General features: G+C 41.8%; 1 protein-coding gene across 36 annotated transcripts in view; it reads left to right on the top strand.

The window, feature by feature from the left end:
- KTN1 (kinectin 1) overlaps positions 1-19,711 on the top strand; it is a 109,919-nt gene that overhangs the window by 26,242 nt on the left and 63,966 nt on the right. For 22 of the 36 annotated variants that reach the window (XM_065593855.1, XM_065593858.1, XM_065593882.1 and 19 more), the window contains exons 2-5: positions 10,514-11,058; positions 13,248-13,385; positions 15,823-15,999; positions 18,313-18,443. In XM_065593855.1, coding sequence (XP_065449927.1) covers positions 10,536-11,058; positions 13,248-13,385; positions 15,823-15,999; positions 18,313-18,443 — 969 coding nt within the window. In that variant the 5' untranslated portion in view covers positions 10,514-10,535. Of the gene's footprint in view, positions 1-10,475; positions 11,059-13,247; positions 13,386-15,822; positions 16,000-18,312; positions 18,444-19,711 lie in introns of all 36 variants that reach the window. The other 14 variants (XM_065593875.1, XM_065593860.1, XM_065593867.1 and 11 more) reach the window with 1 other exon arrangement.

Below are 19,711 nucleotides of genomic sequence, written 5' to 3'. Positions count from 1 at the left end.
GTGGCCACCAACTCTTGCTGGTGGCCGATCTGACAAATTTTCTTAAAATACTTAATTAACTTTAGGAAAAACAAATAAACCTGCACATATACATGCCCAAATCATTGTAATTTATTTCTGAAGGGTTTTTTGAATAATGTACAGTTGTATTTTGGTGCCCCGGTCCCTGCACCTCCCCCCTGTCCCCCCGTGGACTCCACTGCTTTCCCCCTCCCATTGCCCTGAGCTCCCTTCTGCAGCTTTGCACCCTGGCCTCAACCCGCTCTTTGCCTCTCGACCACGGCACCCAGTAAGACTGGCACTGCTGAAGCCTGGCTGCCCTGGGCTGAAGGTCCACGGCTGGCGCTGTGGGGGGAGAGAGGGGCTGAAGCTTGGAGCCCTGACAGCCCGAGGGGCTGAAGCCCAGAGCCTCATGGCTGAAGCCAGGCAGGGGTGCTGAAACCTGCACCTGAAGCCTCGCAGCTGAAGATTGTGGGGTGTGTGTGTGGGGGGGGGGGGAGGGGGGCACTGAAGCCCTCCTTTGGAGCCCCTAGGTGCTGCAGGGAGGGGCTGCTGCTTTGTCCTCTTCCCCCATCTCTGTTCAGGAGGCGGTCATGTCCTCAGGAAAAACCCCTGGTGGCTGCATTTGAGAAACGCTGAACTAGACCAAAGATCTAAGTACAACTTCATGCAAGGCAAAATGCTTCCCATTTGTGCTGAGAAGAATGTCATCTTAGACTCTGTGTATCAAAAAGCCTTTATAAATGTTCTCATGCTGAAGGCAGTCAGCTTGTCATTCTATTTACACTGTAACTAAAATACTGTAGCTCTGGAAGTTTTCATGATAGCCTTGCTTATGCAGGGGGTTGCTAAAGAGAAATTACACTATCAGATCAGTTTTTCTCATCAGGCATATCTGTGAGAGGCTGACTCCTTTAGAGTGAATGCTTTGACAAGTCCGTGGTAGAAGCATCCACTTCAAATCACATCTTAAAGCTTTTTTTTTTTGGAAACTTTCTTCTGTATAAGAGGTGTCCTGTGGCTTCGGAATACTGTCTCTCCTATCACACTTCCTGCATTTATTCTATAGATGTCTGATCACAGAATTCATGGTGGAAGCATGCTTTTGTTCATGCTCCTCTTGACTTTGTAGTGAGTAACAAGAGTAGAACAAGAGCAGAGACTGATTCTACTGAGATTAGAAGTTGTAGCAATATTCTTTGGATCAAGTATAAAACACCTTTTACCATAAATAGGTTGCAGATGCATCTTCTGGTGCACCTGAGATAATGGGCTGCTTTCATCAGATGAGTCTGTCATTTTGAAGAAAAATAATAATTAGGGCTGTCAAGTGATTAAAAAAATGAATCGCGATTAAACAATAGTAGAGTACCATTTATTTAAATATTTTTGGGTGTTTTCTACATTTTCAAATATTTCAATTATACCAAAATACAAAGTGTACAGTGCTCACTAAAAAACAAAAGAAATAGTATTTTTCAATTCACCTAATACAAGTACTGTAGTGCAATCTCTTTATCATGAGTTGAACTTATAAATGCGGAATTATGTACAAAAAAAACCTGCATTCAAAAGTAAAACAATATAAAACTTTAGAGCCTAAAAGTCCGCTCAGTCCTATTTCTTGAGCCAATCGCTCATACAGACAAGTTTGTTTACATTTGCAGGAGACAATGTTGCCCGGTTCTTGTTCACAATGTCACCTGAAAGTGAGAAGAGGTTGGGGGAGGGACAGCTCAGTGGTTTGAGCATTGGCCTACTAAACCTAGGATTGTGAGTTCAATCCTTGAGGGGGCCATTTAGGGATATGGGGCAAAAATTTGTTGGATGATTTAATTGGGGATTGGTCCTGCTTTGAGCAAGGGGTTGGACTAGATGATCTCCTGAGGTCCCTTCCAACCCTGATATTCTATGATTCTATGGCACTGTTGTAGCCAGTGTCACAAGATATTTACATGCTAGATGCACTAAAGATTCATATGTCCCTTCATGCTTCAACCACCATTCCAGGGATTTTTAATTTAATTTAATTTAATTAATGGAGATATCCCATCTCCTAGAACTGGAAGGGACCTTGAAAGGTCATCGAGTCCAGCCCCCTGCCTTCACTAGCAGGACCAAGTACTGATTTTGCCCCAGATCCCCAAGTGGCCCCCTCAAGGATTGAACTCACAACCCTGGTTTTAGCAGGCCAGTGCTCAAACCACTGAGCTATCCCTCCCCCCCATGTGTCCATGCTGCTGACGGGTTCTGCTTGATAACAATCCAAAGCAGTGCGGTCCGACACATGTTCATTTTCATCATCTGAGACAGACGCCACCAGCAGAAGGTTGATTTTCTTTTTTGGTGGTTTGGGTTCTGTAGTTTCCGCATCAGAATGTTGCTCTTTTAAGACTTCTGAAAGTATGCTCCATACCTCATCCCTCTCAGATTTTGGAAGGTACTTCAGATTTTTAAACCTTGGGTCAAGTGCTGTAGCTATCTTTAGAAATCTCACATTGGTACCTTCTTTGCGTTTTGTCACATCTGCAGTGAAAGTGTTCTTAAAATGAACAACATGTGCTGGGGGTCATCATCCGAAACTACTATAACATTAAATATATGGCAGAATGTGGATAAAATAGAGCCGGAGACCTACAGTTCTCTCCCAAGGAGTTCGGTCACAATTTAATTAACACTTTATTTTTAAATGAGAATCATTAGCATGGAAGCATGTCCGCTGGAATGGTGGCCGAAGCATGAAGGGGCATATGAATGTTTAGCATATGTGGCACATAAATACCTTGCAATGCTGGCTACAAAAATCCCATGCGAATGCCTGTTCTCACTTTCTGGTGACATTGTAAATAAGACGTGGGCAGCATTATCTCCCGTAAATGTAAACAAACTTGTTTGTCTTAGTGATTGGCTGAACAAGAAGTAGGACTGAGTGGACTTGTAGGCTCTAAAGTTTTGCATTGTTTTGTTTTTGAGTGCAGTTATGTAACAAAAAAAAAATCTATATTTGTAAGTTGCACTTTCACGATAGAGATTTCACTACAGTACTTGTATGAGGTGAACTGAAAAATACTGTTTCTTTTGTTTATCATTTTTACAGTGCAAATATTTGTAATAAAAATAATATAAAGTGAACAGTGTACAGTTTGTATTCTGTGTTGTTATTGAAATCAATATATTTGAAAATGTAGAAAAACATCCAAAAATATTTAATACATTTAAATTGGTATTCTATGGTCTATTATCCCTTCCGCAGGTCCTGGGGGCTGGTAAGCATCCTTTAAGTTGAGCACCATATTTTCATGTGGTGATTCACCAGAGCCAAAGAAAGTTTCTCAGATTCATGGTCACTGGATCCCACTACCAATTTGTAGTGCTGCCTGTCAGCGTGTTCCCAAAATGCATGGTTGTAGTAGCGGCGTGAAAATTGGGTGTCCATGTGCTCCCCTACCTGGATGACTGGCTAGTGAGAGGCTGGTCTAGATCTTAGCTACCCTCCAGCTTTGCCGCTATTCAGACCACTTTTGATGCCTTGGGGCTCCTAAGCTTGGGGTCTTTGGTCTCCTCAGGATCTAAGTCTCTATATAAATATCAAGAGTGTTGGGCAATCTGTTTACTATGCATGGTGTTCCTTCTACATACCAAGGGGTGGAATTGGTTGGTACTTGTAGACAATACAGTAGCCATGTTCTATGCAAACAAATAAGGGGTGGCCCACTCAAAAAAGTTATGCGAGAATGTGATCCTCCTTTGGAATTTCTATATTACCCATTCCATCAACCTGAGAGCTGATTACCTTCCAGGAGCTCAAAATACTCTGGCAGACTTCCTGAGTAGATCATTTGCAGGTTACCATGAGTGGTCTCTTCACCCAGATGTGCCCCAGTCCATTTTCCAGTAGTGGAAGACTCCCCAAATGGAACTCTTTGCAACAAGAGCAAACAACAAATGTCATCTGTGTGGTGTGTGTTGTGTGGTTTTTTTTTGTTTTTTTTTGTTTTTTTTTGTTTTTTTTGGTTTGTTCACAAGCAGATCCTATCCTGGGTTCACTGACAGAGGCTTTCCTCCTACCTTGGTTAAAAAGGCCTGCTGTATGCCTTCCTGCCAGTTTTGCTCCTGCCTGCTGCCTGAGGTCTTCTCCAAAGTCAAGCAAGATTCCACTCACCTTATTTGATAGCTCTTGCATGGCCCTGTCAACAATTAGTTTTTAAGTCTACTGCCCCTGTTGGTCAGACCTCCACTGCTGCTCCCGAGAGATGTGCATGTGATCTCCCAGGACCACTCACCTCTTTAATGCCAGCCTTCAGGCCCTCTACCTGAAATTCTGCTAAATCGTAGGACGCCTTCCACTAGGACTACTTACCTTGATAAATGGAAGATATTGTCTGTTTTGGTCCATACAAAGAGATGTGCCCCCAGCTCAAGCTCTGATTTGCCATATCTTGGACTATCTTGTGTTTCTGAAATAACAAGTGACTTGTTCTCTGTTACACCTGTCTCTGAAGGTGGCTTTTTTGGTTGCTATAACCTTGGCCAGGAGAGTAGGGGAGCTGTGAGCTTTAGTGTCAGAGCCTCCATATACAATTTTCTTTAGGGACACTGTTTTTCCTTCAGCCTCACCCAAAATTCCTGTCTAAAAGTGGCTTCCGATTTTTCACATTATTCAAGCAATTTATTTGCCAATTTTTCTTTCCGAAGCTTCATTCGAGTAAAGGGGAAGAAAAGCTCAACACTCTAGATGTTAGAAGAGCTTTGGCTTTTTACCTGGATCAGATTAGGCCTTTCAGATCTTCATCTGAGCTCTTTGTTGTGGTTTCAGACAGTGAAGGGTCACCCAGAGGATCTCTTCCTGGATTTCTAGTTGTAGTCCTTTGTGCTATTGATTTGTCTGATATTGCACCTCCAAGTAAAGAAGTGGCTCAGGCAACTTCCACAGCCTTCCTGGCTTGTGTACCAATACTGGTCATTTGTAGGCCAGCAACCTGGTCGTCAGTCCACACGTTTGCCTCTCACTATACCATCTCCTCAATCTAGAGCTGATGCCAGATTTGAATGGGTGGTCCTACAATCCCGGTTCAAGTAGATTCCAAGCCCACCTTGTTTAAATTGCTTGTGAGTCACCTACAGTGGAATAAACATGTGCAATCACTGGAATTAAAAATGGTTACCTACCTTTCCATAACTGATGTTCTTCGAGATGTGTTGCACATGTCTTTTCCATGACTCCTTCTCCTCCTTCCCCTCTCTACCAGAGTCTTTCCAGTTGGAAGGAACCCAGGGGAGTCAGGGGCAGCTTGGTCCTTTATACCTGGGTGCAGTGGTGTGAGGCACCAGAGGGAGCTTATCCTGCCCCAACAGGTACTGCTTAGGGAAACCTCTCCAACATGTTGCTTGAGTCCAGACAGTGTTGTGAGTTTGAGAGTCCTGAAGGAGTTGTATGTTGGTGATGGAGAAGACTGGCATGGTTCTGAAGGAGCATTCTTAGTAGTTGGATATTGTGAGCTGTATAATTACTGTAATAATGTACTGTAATCAATTTAATTACACTTGTGAAAAATCTGCATAATTACACATATTTTTTTCCCCCAAGGATTAGGCTCTTGTGTAAATGTTCGATATTGACTCTGGCTGCGGGAAACATCAAATTCATTTTTTCAAGAGAACTAATTTGGCTCACTCACCAACACAAGAAGCTGGTATTGTAGCGTAACTATAGCTACATCGTAGTTAAAACTGAAGCTAGCTTTCTGTTGTAAGCCCAACTTTCAAACCCCCACACTTTTTTTTTTTTTTTTTCCCGAAAAGAGACAAACCTTCCTGAAATTCCCTATGCTGCATCGCCTGTGAGGCTCGACTTTGTCTGGGAAGCTGGATTAAAAATTAGAGAGTTTTAATTTATAGTGTCTTGAAAAATTGTCTTTAACTTTCATTATTTACTTATTTTGATGGGTGAACTCTTTTTATAATATATGTAACTCACCTCCCCTTGTGGGTGAGGCCTCCGCTGAGCTTGTATGTGATGACGTAGCATGAGGAGAGGTGGTCTTTCAGATAAGTAGACCCTACCCCCTTAGGGCTTTACTTACTGATTTTTATCTATAAAATTCTAGCTGGTTAGGGTTGCCAACTTTCTAATTGCACAAAACTGATCACCCCTGCCCTGCCCTCTGCCCCACCCCTTCTCTGTGGCCCCACCCCCCAGCTCCCTCCATCGCTCACTCACTTTCACCAGGCAGGGGGTTGGGGTGCAGGAAGGAGATTGTCACGGTTCCCAGCCAATGGGAGCTGCAGACCCGGCACTAGGGGCGGGGGCAGCACGCAGAGCCTCCCTGACCACCCATGTGCCTAGGGGCCGCAGAGACCTGGCGGCTGTTTCCGGGAGCTGCCGTGAGCTAGGGCAGGCAGGGAACCTGCCTTAGCTCTGGACCCCCACTGCCCCACTGACCGGACTTTTAGCAGCCCGGTTGGCAGTGCTGACTGGAGCTGCCAGGGTCCCTTTTCAACTGGGCGTTCCGGTCGAAAAACAGACCGCCTGGCAACCCTCTAGCTGGTAGTGAATAGGGAGCCAGTTTAGATCCAAAAGCACTGGGGTCACGTGCTCCTGGAAGGAGGTACAGTGTAACAAAGACGTTGCCAAATTCTGCAACAACTTCATTGCTTAGGGCATGTCTACATTACGCACTGGATCAACGGGCAGCGATTGATCCAGCGGGGGTCGTGATAAATCGACTGAGTACTCTCCCATCGACTTCGGTACTCCATCGGAGCGAGAAGCGTAGGCGGAGTCGATGGGGGAGCGTCAGCCGTTGACTTACCACAGTGAAGACACTGCTGTAAGTAGATCTAAGTACTTCGACTTCAGTTACGTTATTCACATAGCTGAAGTTGCGTAACTTAGATAGATTCTCCCTCCCCTCGTTTCCCCCCCCCGTGTAGACCAGAACGTAGTCTCTTAAAATCATCAAAACGGCTCCGCCTACAAACTCAGGTTATTTTCTCTTGGCTTTGCTGACAAGAAATTCTTATTTCTTTGGAGGGAAAGTTTAGAAAAGTTTCAGAGTAGCAGCCGTGTTAGTCTGTATCCGCAAAAAGAAGAACAGGAGTACTTGTGGCACCTTAGAGACTAACAAATTTATTAGAGCATAAGCTTTCGCCACTGAAGTGGGCTGTAGTCCACGAAAGCTTATGCTCTAATAAATTTGTTAGTCTCCAAGGTGCCACAAGTACTCCTGTTCTTCTTTTTTTAGAAAAGTTATCAGCTTTTACCCCAGACCAAGTGCAGCAGGGAAAGAATTAATGGGCTTCTTAAAGAGGGATTATAAATGAATTCCTGTACTGAGACTGTGGTGGAAAAATACTCCATATGGTTTGCCTTAAAGTGTCCGGATGTAGACGTGGTCCTCTCCCTCTTAATCTATGGTTGTAGCCCGCACAGAATTCTTACCCAGGACTCTGTGCTTGTGTGAGAAAGAGACACTATGACTTGTTACTGACTCCAGATACAAAGAAAATAAAATTTCCTGGTAACTTGTTAGGATTTTTGCATATATTTTGACAAAATTTAGGGGGCACCATTATGGGTGAATGAGCACTGTAAAGGGGGTGGCTAGAGAGGTGACACAAAATTATATGGCTGTAGAAACAGGCTGGATTCCTTGGCTGTTCATCTCGACATATTCTGATAATCAGGTGTAGGTTTTGTTGTAGAGGGAGTGATAGCTGGACTCCATTGAAGCGCACACTTCCAACCTTAATTCTTTTTAAATGAAGTTTAAAGTTAATGAATTTGTAGTAGCATATTTTCAGGTGGAATTCTAGTCTCATTTTTATTTTATTTTTTTGAATGATTATAACTTCAATTTTTATAGGTGGATTCTTTTCTTTTGGCTTGTCTACACAAGGATGCTCAGAAAGGTTAATCCAAACTAACTAAAGTTGTGGATTAAAAGTGGATTAATTTAACTGCATTAAACCCTCGTGCGGACATTCTCATTCAAAAACAAAGTGGCCTTGATTCAATTTAGTTTAATTGGCCCGTGTACACCTGGCCACTAAAAGTTACCTAGGGCACTTTAATGTAATACTGTTTTGAACACTCTGTTAAAATGCACCAGCAGGGTCTACAGAGACCAATTAATGTGAAGCATGCTAATTTGCTTTGGCAATCATACTCCCAGAGAGTGCACCCTGTAGACAAGCCCTTGGAAACTAATAGTTTAAAGCAGGTTGAAGTCAGGAAAATAAAATTTGTCAGAAGTCCAGCTCTGTTCCACTTTCTAACAAAGTATATCCATAGTGTCCAATTCAAAAATAACATTAGGTTGTCAATTCTGGGCCTAAAATTAGATTTGTGGCTTTATTTTGATGTGTGGATGCTTGCAAGTATGTTCCCTTGCATTTCTGCTTTGCTTATGTACTCCATTGTCAATGTGCACGTATGGTAATGCAATGAACTCCCATAGAATTCTCTTGCCGTCGTATGTGCTTCAACTCAAATGATCAGTGTTATTACATGTTTCATAAGAACGGCCATACTGGGCCAGACCAAAGGTCCATCAAGCCCAGTATCCTGTCCTCTGACAGTGGCCAATGGCAGGTGCCCCAAAGGGAATGAACAGACAGGTTATCATCAAGTGATCCATGCCCTGTCACCCAATCCCAGCTTCTGGCAAACAGAGGCTAGGGACACCATTCCTACCCATCCTGGCTAATAGTCATTGATGGCCCTATCCTCCATGAATCTATCTAGCTCCCTTTTGAACCCTGTTCTAGTACTGGCCTTTACAACACCCTTTGGCAAGAAGTTCCAGAGGTTGACAGTGCGTTGCATGAAAAAATACTTTCTTGTGTTTGTTTTAAACCTGCTACCTATTCATTTCATTTGGTGGCCCTTTGCTCTTGTATTATGAGAGGGAGTAAATAACACTTCTTTATTTACTTTCTCTATACCACTCATGATTTTATAGACCTCCGTCATATCCCCCCCTGAAAAGTCCCAGTCTTATTAATCTCTCTTCATACGTAAGCCATTCTATACCCCTAATCATTTTTGTTGCCCTTTTCTGAACCTTTTTCAATTCAATATATCTTTTTTTTGAGATGGGGCAACCACATCTGTACGCAGTATTCAAGGTGTGGGCTTACCGTGTGTTTATATAGAAGCAATATGATATTTTTGGTCTTAATATCTATCCCTTTCTTGATGATTCCCAACATTCTGTTTGCTTTTTTGACTGCCGTTGCACATTGAGTGGATGATTTCAGAGAACTATCCACAATGACTCCAAGATCTTTCTTGATTGGTAACAGCTAATTTAGACCCCATCATTGTATATGTATAGTTAGGATTATGTTTTCCAATGTGCATTACTTTGCATTTATCAACATTAAATTTAATCTGACATTTTGTTGTCCAGTCACCCAGTTTTGTGAGATCCTTTTGTAGCTCTTTGCAGTTTGCCTGGGACTTAACTATCTTGAGTAGTTTTGTATCATCTGCAAATTTTGCAACCTCAGCTTTTACCCCTTTTTCCAGATCATTTATGAATATGTTAAATAGGACTGGGCTCAGTACAGATCCCTGAGGGACACCACTATTTACTTCTCTCCATTCTGAAAACTGACTATTTATTCCTACCCTTTGTTTCCTATCTTGTAACCAATCCACGAGAGAACCTTCTCTCTTATCCCATGACTGCTTATTTTGCTTAAGAGCCTTTGGCAAAGGACCTTGTCAAACGCTTTCTGGAGTTTTGCAGTTCAGGGCAATTGCATTTGTGTTTCCCCTCAGCGCTTCAGCAAGGGCACTCACTCTCAGCCCTCCGGCTTCCCTGGCCGTCACCTCTGTTGGGTGGAGACTAGGGTTACCATATTCAAACATTTAAAAAAGAGGACACTCCACGGGCCCCGGCCCCGCCCCAACCCCACCCCTTCTCCGCCCCCATTCCAACCCCTTCCCCAAAGTCCCTGCCCCAACTCTGCCCCCTCCTCTGAGCACCCTGCATTCCCCCTCCTCCCTCCTGCTCTCATCTTGGTTGGGGGTTGCTAAGTGCTTCCCTGCTCCCCACTCGCCCCGCAGCCCCTATGCCCTTGCCTCCCCTGCTCCTCCTCACCCTGCAGCCTCTACACCCCCCCTGCCCCTGCAGCCTCTGTGCCCCCTGCTCCCCACTCGCCCTGCAGCCTCTGCACACCCCCCGCCCCTGCAGCCTCTACACTCTCCCTCGCCCCTAAACTAATGGACACTAGTGTTCTAAACTATAAAGCTTTCCTGTACAGACTAAGAACCTCTGAGAGGTGATTTGTCCCAGGATAAGTGATTCCAGAAATTCTTGTTTATGTAGGTTTTCAGATTTGCACTTAAGTAACTATTAGTTTTGATATAGTAGCCTTAGAAGTAATTATCTATAAAATATTGTAGTAATTAAGGAATCTGAAAAAAACCTGACCTGAAACTAATTCTTGTTTTTCTTTGTCCTTAGATTTTTTTTTTATTATTATTATTTTTTTTGTTTTTTAGGAAGTAGTTAAGAAAAAGCACAATGGAGTTTTATGAGTCTACCTATTTTATCATCCTCATTCCTTCAGTGGTTATTACAGTCATCTTCCTCTTCTTCTGGCTTTTCATGAAAGAAACATTATACGATGAAGTCCTTGCAAAACAAAAAAGGGACCAAAAGTTTCTGCCTTCTAAGCCAGATAAAAAGAAAACTGAGAAGAAAAAGAACAAAAGGAAAGACGCTCAGAATGGGAACCTCCACGAGTCGGATTCTGAGAGCACATCTCGGGAGTTTAAACTGTCTGATGCCCTGATTGCAGATGAAGAGCACATACTTCCTGTTCCCTTGGGTCTGACTGAAGCTTCGAGCAGCGTTAGGGAACGCAAGAAGAAGGAGAAGAAACATAAGACTGTGCAAGAGGAGCATGTGTCTAAGGAGCCAGAAGGATCCAAACCTGCAGGCAAGAAAATTGAACCAGTCCCTGTTACGAAACAGCCCACTCCACCCTCTGAAGCAGCAGGATCGAAGAAGAAACCTGGGCAGAAGAAGCAGAAAAATGGAATCGGTATATCCTGTTACGTATATTACTTGCATGCCAAAACTCTGTTCTGCTTATTGCAAGGCAATGTTGTAATTAGTTATTTATCAGAACTGTTCTGCATTGGGCAAAAGTTCACTTCTCGTTTTTAAGGGTTTTTTGCTTTTTCCATATTTCATCTGGCAGTGATTTCCCCCCCCAACCCATTTATTTACCTCTACAAAAATTGGTGAGAAGTAGAACTACTTTATCTCCTAATTCTGCTTTGTTCTATGGCAGGGGTAGGCAACTTATGGCATGTGTGCCGAAGGCGGCACGCAAGCTGATTTTCAGTGGCACTCACACTGCCCGGGTCCTGGCCACTGGTCCGGGGGGCTCTGCATTTTAATTTAATTTAAATGAAGCTTCTTAAATATTTTAAAAACCTTATTTATTTTACATACACCTCTACCCCGATATAACGCTGTCCCCGGGAGCCAAAAAATCTTACCGCGTTATATGTGAAACTGCGTTATATCGAACTTGCTTTGATCCGCCGGAGCACACAGCCCCGCCCCCCCGGAGCGCTGCTTTACTGCGTTATATCCGAATTTATGTTCTATCAGGTTGCGTTCTATCGGGGTAGAGGTGTACAACAATAGTTCAGTTATATCTTATAGACTTCTAGAAAGAGACCTTCTAAAAACGTTAAAATTGGAGTGAATAAATGAAGCCTCGGCACACCACTTCTGAAAGGTTGCCGACCCCTGTTCTATGGTTTGGCTAAATTGGTCTTAAGCTATGAAAGGCTTGATTACCTCAAAGACTGCAGAAAAATGTTTGCTAGACACTCTCTGGCATCATGCTATCCCAAAATGAGGCCCTAGGACATGAGAGAGACGAGATAGGTGAGGTAATACTTTTTATTGCTCCAATTCACCCACTTTGTCTCGCTCATATCCAGGGATCAACATGGCTACAACAGTACTGCAAACTCTAGCACCTAACAGCTGCTCTGATGAGAGCGAGCATACATAAAGCCCTGAATCCTATGACCATTCATTTTGCTTTAAGTTACCAGGCTCTTTATATAAGTTGGTTACTGCAAAGTCCGATACCTACGATAAGAACTCTTTCCACTGGGTAACTATCTTGGAGCTGTAAGAAGTAGAAAATTTTAAATAAAATGCTACCTGGAGCTAGAAAAGAAACTGGTACAGCCATTATAGCCAACCTCAGTTACTAGAGTGTAGATCCTTCCTGCAGAAGGCAAAGATGCTGCCTGATCATAGACTGATTTATTGGCTTGTTTTTTTATCCCTATTATCGAGGTAGCAAAAGCTAGTATGTTAAATGTGTTAATTACAATTGCTTAAATATGAACAATGGTTTAAAAATATTCCAACTCTTAAAATAATTCAAAAACAATTGGAGGTCTTGGCCTTTTTACATGCAGCTGTAACCTGTTAGACACAGGGAGTGAAAAAATGACATTGTTGGTTTGTGGTTTAGAATAGAAAAGCAGATGTACTAAATCCTACTGTGTGGGTATTCAGATCTTTTAAGAAACTGTCTTTGTGGGCCTGGCTATGAAATGTGGTTTGAAAAGACTGTTTTGAGGGCAACCACAACTAACTTTTGTCCTTGGATTACAGAAACTACCATAACCCTATTGTGTGTTCCAGCTCTGATGGGAAGATCATGTAGTATACTCTCTCCAAAAAGAGAGCTGAATGTCTATTAAAAGCAACTTTTAAAGGAATAGTTCCATAACATGGGACGTTATTTTCTGCTTCTCACAGTTCCAGTGTTTGAGTGGGGAGAGGTGAATTGTTTAAGTGGGTTGCAGGAATACGTTGCTGAAGATGAGAAGTTAACTTTTGTAACAAAAAGACCATCAATTTTGCTTTTGTGCCGCAAGGCATCTTGATTGGAATTGTTAAAACTAGAGAATGCCAATTGCCATTTGTTTCAGTCTTTGGTTTCACTGCTCTGTGTTCTGCTTGCATGTATAATTCCCAGCATTGTTGCTGCTGCTAAGTTTGCTACCACCCTGTATTGTCTTTGGGTTTAACTTGGCTTTATTACATATGCACACAAAGCTTTAAATTCTGATTAAAGTGTAGGCAAGAGCGTCTTCAGTCTGGAATGACTTTACTGCTTATTGCAGTTCCACTATTTAAATGTAGTTCTTTGTCAATCGAGAAGTGAATGTCTCTCTCATATCCCTTTTGTAGATGACCAGGATTCAAAGAGTGAGCCATTTATGTCTCCTACCAAAAAACAAGACCCACTGCTGTTCCAGCATGAGATAAAACAAGAAAGTGGATCAGGAAAGAAGAAAGTTTCTACAAAGAAACAAAAAATTGACAATGGTGAGAAAATACTACTGAATATTTCTTAGTTCAAATATCATTAACTGGGTATTATGTAAATAGGTGTACACTTGAGTAGCACAACCAATTTACATTCCCTAAGATTGGTAAAGGAGTAGCTTTTTCTAATCAAAAAGTAGGAATTTTAGAGGGTAGGGACCTTTTAATTTCCTTAAAAGAAAAGAAAAAATTATTCAAAATGGGGATTTGTTTTAGGCTTAAAAGCTACCTAGCTTTAGGCAAAAGTCATTAGAAAGTCTTCAAATTTCAATTACCTCAAGCCTTCTATTCATACTTTCTCATAATACAGTGTCTCAATGGGACATGGAGTGAAATTGAAAAGTGACATATTTAAAACTAATAAAAGGGACTAATTTTTGTTTTACACAACACACAAGCCAATGGTACTTACTTACCCACCCAATGACACTGAGACTGAGGCGCTTGGTTAGGATTCAGTAAAGAACTTTGTAGGGTTGGGAACCTCCACAGTTATGTTGGGGATAATAAACCCTCCTGTTTCGGAGAATAAGCTGATCATGAACTGGTCCAGGCTGTCATCACTTTGCATTTCGATTACTGCAACATCTTTTTTTCTGGCCTTGACAAGTACTTTCTTGCCCTGCTCATATCCCTTCCAAAGGCTGCTGCAAGATCATATTCCTAGCCCATGTTTTAACCTGTCACCCATCTCTTTGGCTCTCCCTTCACTTTTGCTATCATATCAAACCTAAGTTGCTTGTCTTCATTTTCAAGGCCCTTCATGGTGTATCTCCGCCCTATCATCTCTCATTTGCTATTGCGATGTCAGTTCCTGCCTCCAATCAGCCTATTATGCCAGCCTCCATCACCCATGTGTTAGATTTTAGAACAAACACCTTCCTGCTTCCCCCTCACACTTGGGAGAAGTTCCCTGCAAACATCTGCAAAATTGTTATCCTCCTCCAAAAATTCCCCTTAGCCGTGATGCCTTCAGAAAGCTTGACAATCTTTAGACTGTTGGTGCACTGAGAGAGACCACTGCCAGTCATGCTGACCAATATTTTCTTGTTGTTTCCTTGGACTTCCCTGTCTGTCTTTATCCATCTGCCTTTTGTTCTGTTTGCATAGTGCCTGGCACAGTGGTTCATGATTGGGGCTTCTAGTTGCTAATGGTAAAACAAATAATTAATAGTAAAAATAGCTGCTTCATGAGAGAACTCCTCAGAGGTATCTTATTTCATAGTTGTCCATAAGGGAATTTCTTGCATGTTCCTCTGATGCATATGTGGCTAGTCGCTGTCAGACAGGTATTGATCCTGTATGGCATTTTCTTTCTTCAGTCTGTTTCAGCCAGAGTGCTAACATTTCTTGGACTGTAGACCTTGCCCAGGCAGAGGGAAATCTACCAAAAACTCAAATAATTTCCAGCACCAGGTCAGCTGAACTGGCATGCAAACCAGTAATGTAGTCGAGTCCAACAGTCAAGCAGTTTTTACCCTTGTTTGGATTAGACTAATTTTTCAGCCAGTTTCAGTAGAACGGTGAGGGGGAGATGGCTGTAATGAGCTTGCCTGTAGTATGGCTTCCAACTGGTTCAGCTAAACTGCTCTTAGATTTAGGTTGGATGTAATGGTAAACTTTCCTGAGGTAGACATGACTAGGTACAGGATGGTGACTTATGATTCAGAGGGAGTATAGGGTGCTCGGCTAAGTGTCAGAGCTGGTTTCTCTTGCCAGTGCTGACCTGCCGGGTGATCTTGGGCAAATCACTCCACCTCTTCGGGCAGGGACTGTCTCCTGCTGTGGGTTTATACATTGCCTAGCACTGGGACTCCCAATATAACTCCGCATGCTAGGCACTACTGTAGTACAAATAACCTGTGAGCTTGTTGCAAAACACTCGATTTCTTAGAGAAATTGACTTCAGTCTGCAAGTATGCTAGGCCTGACTGCTGTCCCTAGTGTATTCTGCCTAAACAGTTTAGTTTGCTTATGGGAATAACCTGCTGGGTGTATTCATGTAAAGTAGATCAATACTTCACAAATGTAACAGTCATTTTCCCCCCACCTTAAACTTCATAAACGCTGAACTCTCCATGGTGTTACAGCCATAGGCAGTCAAGCCTCATAAGTTCCATGTGGCTATTTCATTAAAGCGAAATGAAAGTTGGAATATGAGTCTGTCAGTTTAAGTGCTCAAAGGCGATATTGACAAATGTAAATTGAGTTATTAAATCATTGCTTTAGAGACACTCATTTGATTAGTTAATTGAACCCCTGTACTCAGGTTATTAATCTGTGGTGAATAATAGAAATGGGGATTTATGAAACTAGCTGATGACGTTTTTAAAGGGGACTGGGTACATTTCACCCACCTCTTTCTAGCATGATGTGCTTAAGTTTTGAAGTGAAAGAGAACTATTATATGACATTAACATGTTCCACGGAACTGTAGTTGCAGCTTTGGTTGATGAGCCTCTTATTCATGCAACTACGTACATTCCTTTGATGGATAACTCTGATCTGAGCCCTTTGGTGGAAAAGAGAGAAGTGGCTGATCTGGCAAAACAGGAGCTAACTGAGGCGATCCAGAAAAGCGGTGCTAAGAAACTGAAGAATGAAACTGATAAAGGTAATGTAACAAAAAGAGACCATGTAATCAATTTACAACCTCCATTGTGTGTGGCAGTTGCATGAATCTGTTGAGCTGAAGAGATGAATGTTCAACTCCATCTTCAGAATGTCACTATACATAGTTAAAATTATTCCAGTAGGAAAGCAGACATTGATTTTCTTAATCCTGAAAAAAACCCTTTCTTCTTTCCTAGGAATACCCAGTCTTTTGGGGTTTATTTGTGACTACAAGGAATTGCTTTTACATTTACCCATCCTTTTGATCCCTTTTACAGTTCTGGGTAAGGAGCCCAGTTCCCTTATTGACTTCCTGGTCCATATTGGGAGCCCTCTGCCACCAAAAGAAAGTTCAGAGGAGACCTGCAAGTCTCGCTCCACTTAAATTCATTAGGTGCTTGCTGACTGTCAGTCCTTTCCTGGAACCCACCACCAAGCTTTTTGAAAGTCCAGTCACAGGGCTTGGGGGTCCTAGAAACCTGTCTGTTTACATACTCACCACCCCCAAATTTAAGTACCGTGTACTCTGAGAAAGCCAGTGCGCTATGAGGCATAAAACAATAGGGACCGAAAGAGGCTGCCGGACACTGCAGGGCCCTGAAATGTGACCTTCACATGTTTGAGTGGTGGAAGAGGGGGATGTTGGGAATGAGTGAGGTGGTGACCCATTAGTCAAGCCTGTAAAAAGGATCAGTCTCTTGATGTCCTTATAAACATTATCTAATTAACGACTTGGCAGCGTGCTTTATGGCACTTTGATTTCTATATACGGTAACTTAAATATAGAATTGAAGGGCTCCTGGTGACTTTCAGGGGACATAGACTGGCACTCCAGCACTTTTCCCCTGTGCTTGTAGTCCAGATGGCTGTTCTATACTACAGTGAGGCTAAAAGCTTCTCAGTTGCTCCCATCCCTTGTTTACTCCCTTGAACGTAATTCAGATGTGGCTGATTCTTCTGTCAACTGGGATTTGTCCACCTAATTTAGAAACATTCCCTTATTTCAGTTGTAAGCTTCTTGGGCACAGGGGCAAGGTTTTCCTCTATTTGCAGAGCACCAAGCACATGTTGCTTTGAGCCAAGTTCTTCTCTTCCTACGGTGTCTTAACCTACTTGACTCCTGCCAGCTAGGGATTTTGGAGTTTCGCTCCATGATAACTGCATTAGTGACGGCCTTAAATCTAGTTACTGCTTGATATGAAGGCCTGTGGTCAAGGCTAATACGGATTTATCTGCTGAATAGAGCAGATAATTAACTACAATGCTCAACATCTTTCCCCGGTCTGTAGGTTTCAGGGTTTTGTCTTTCATTGGCTTGTTCTCTTTCTAGGTAATCTCTTGAGCTCTGGTAAAACAGATTCGTTTTGCCACCTGTGCTTCTACCATTTCTGTCTTAGTAAATGGAAGATGGTTTTGATTGGACTTGTATCTCAGTACCCACGTCTAATCTTAAAAAGCCCCATTTGGGGAGTGGGTTTGGATCCCTTACTGTTCTTCTTTGTATCTGCTTTTCTTTTTTCTTTCTTTCATTCTTTCCAATTTAATTAGTTCTCACAAGTTTCTCCACTGACATTCATTCTAGTGCTAATTGATGTTTGGTAGGTATATTGAATATGCCAGAACTTTATGCTAAATTTTACTGAAATTACTAAGGACGGAGTATATTTTTCTGAACTGTTATCATTCAAATACCAAAGATAAGCAAACTGGATTTGATTGGTCTCTTCTATCCACATAAAATCAGTCTGTTTTCCTACTGCTAGATGCCTTCTGTAATTTAATCTAGGAATGAATCAAAGTTATTTTACACTGAGGCTGTTGTGTTGTTCTTGAAAACTTCCATTTTCTCCAGTTCAGAGTCATGCTGCTTGATGAATTCAATATCCTTGCTATTTGCACATCACTCTTACTTATGAAATAATACTAATTGCCCTTTAAATTGGGAACTAAGTGCAAGTTACTGTCTCTTAACCTAGACTCTCCTACCTAGTACACTTAATTCATGTGCTGGTTTTCGTTTTCTTCAACCTGTTTGATTTGTGGCTGGTGACTTCATATAATTCTACTGAGTATGCAAATAGTGATAGGTATTCTAGTAGAACTATATTCCAAAGAGTCAGCTGGCAGGCTTCATTGTCATTCTGTTCTAAATATAAGTCGTATTGTCTTCACTGAATACGTGATTCTTTGCTGTTTAATTTCAGTTTGAAACATCATAATACATGTGAATGTGCCTACATACATTTATTATTTTGGAGCAAAGTAAATGGATATGTATTCACAACAGTGTAAATGTCATTATCATTCATTATAGAAAATGCTGAAGTAAAGTTTAAGGACTTTCTCTTGGCTATGAAGAGCATGATCTTCACTGAAGATGAGGCCCTTTGTGTGGTTGAGCTGCTAAAGGAGAAATCCAGTGTGATACAGGATGCCTTGCAGAAGGTGAGCACTGCAAGAGTTATATATTACTATTTATTTTTAATACACAGGTGTTTGGAAGGGACACTATTAAGTTGCTAGTCCAAAAATGTGACTTGCCCGAATAATGGCTGTCATGAAGATCTTGCATTCATTTCCAGAACACCTCATTTTCTACTCACTCAGCGTTGTTTGTGTATACAAGTCAATGGTCAGCTATCAGTATATGTATACTGGTTATTGTACTAGGTCCTGGCCTGGTAGGTTGAGAATTGGCTTTGCACGCATGTAAAATGAACATTGATTGGTTGGGGGGAAAAAATAGAGCCATACGTTTCGGAAGGCAAGACCTACAAGATGGTGGCACTGTTAAAGCAGCCACATTACCTGGGTCCCACAGCAATTTTACTGTAGGTCTTGAAGATCATTTGATAACTTGTCCTATGTGAAAAATCTAATGTACTGTGTATGCAGCTAATTGTGGTCCTGAAAACAGATAATGCACTTCTGCATCTTCAATATGTTCTAGACACAGGAATTGTCATGTTAAGTCAGACCAATGGTTCATCTGGTCTAATATCCCTTGTCAGTACTTGATGCTTCAAAGGAAGGTGCAAAACCCCAATAAGCATGCTATTGCCTATCTCTCCATTATTTGGGAAGCTTTCTGATTAAACCCAGCAGTCACTGCATCGTGTGTCTTGAAGGAGTGATATCCCTTACACATTTTATCTTAGCTAGTCAGCTGTCTGATGCTTATTCATATAAATATCTAAACTTCTCGAATCTACTAGGCTTTTTGCTTTTATAGTTTGTGGCATTGGGTTCCATAGGCTAATTATGCATTTTGTGGAAACTTTCCTTTTTATAACTTTCCATTTGTTGACATCCAAAGAATTATATTTTGATATTTGTTATTTCAACTACCCTTGTGCAATCTACTATGAATCCCCAAAGTGGTCCTGATACTTTTAATTTCTCATGGATGTTTTTCTATGTCTAAAATCACTTTGTCACCTAACTTGAACCTTTACATTCCTACTATATTCTTCTTGGGATGGGGAGACCAGACCACAACACTGTGTGGATGGTGTTTTGTGTAAAATCAGTGTGTATAGCGGTGATACTTTTCAGTAGTATTCTGTCTCGTTAATACAGCCTAGCCCCTGGTTTGCATGATGTATGTCTATTTGTTGCTATTGATTTGAAGGGAGCTGTTCGAAACATAGTAGAAGTCTTGGCTTCTATAACCCAGTAAGTGTTAACTTTAGCAGGTGAAAATGTCGATATTA

This window comes from Chrysemys picta, chromosome 4, assembly GCF_011386835.1.
Source record: "Chrysemys picta bellii isolate R12L10 chromosome 4, ASM1138683v2, whole genome shotgun sequence".
NCBI classification, from domain to species: Eukaryota; Metazoa; Chordata; order Testudines; family Emydidae; genus Chrysemys; species Chrysemys picta.
The sequence above is the reverse complement of the archived record's forward strand: the minus strand, read 5'-3'. Positions and strand labels throughout refer to the sequence as shown.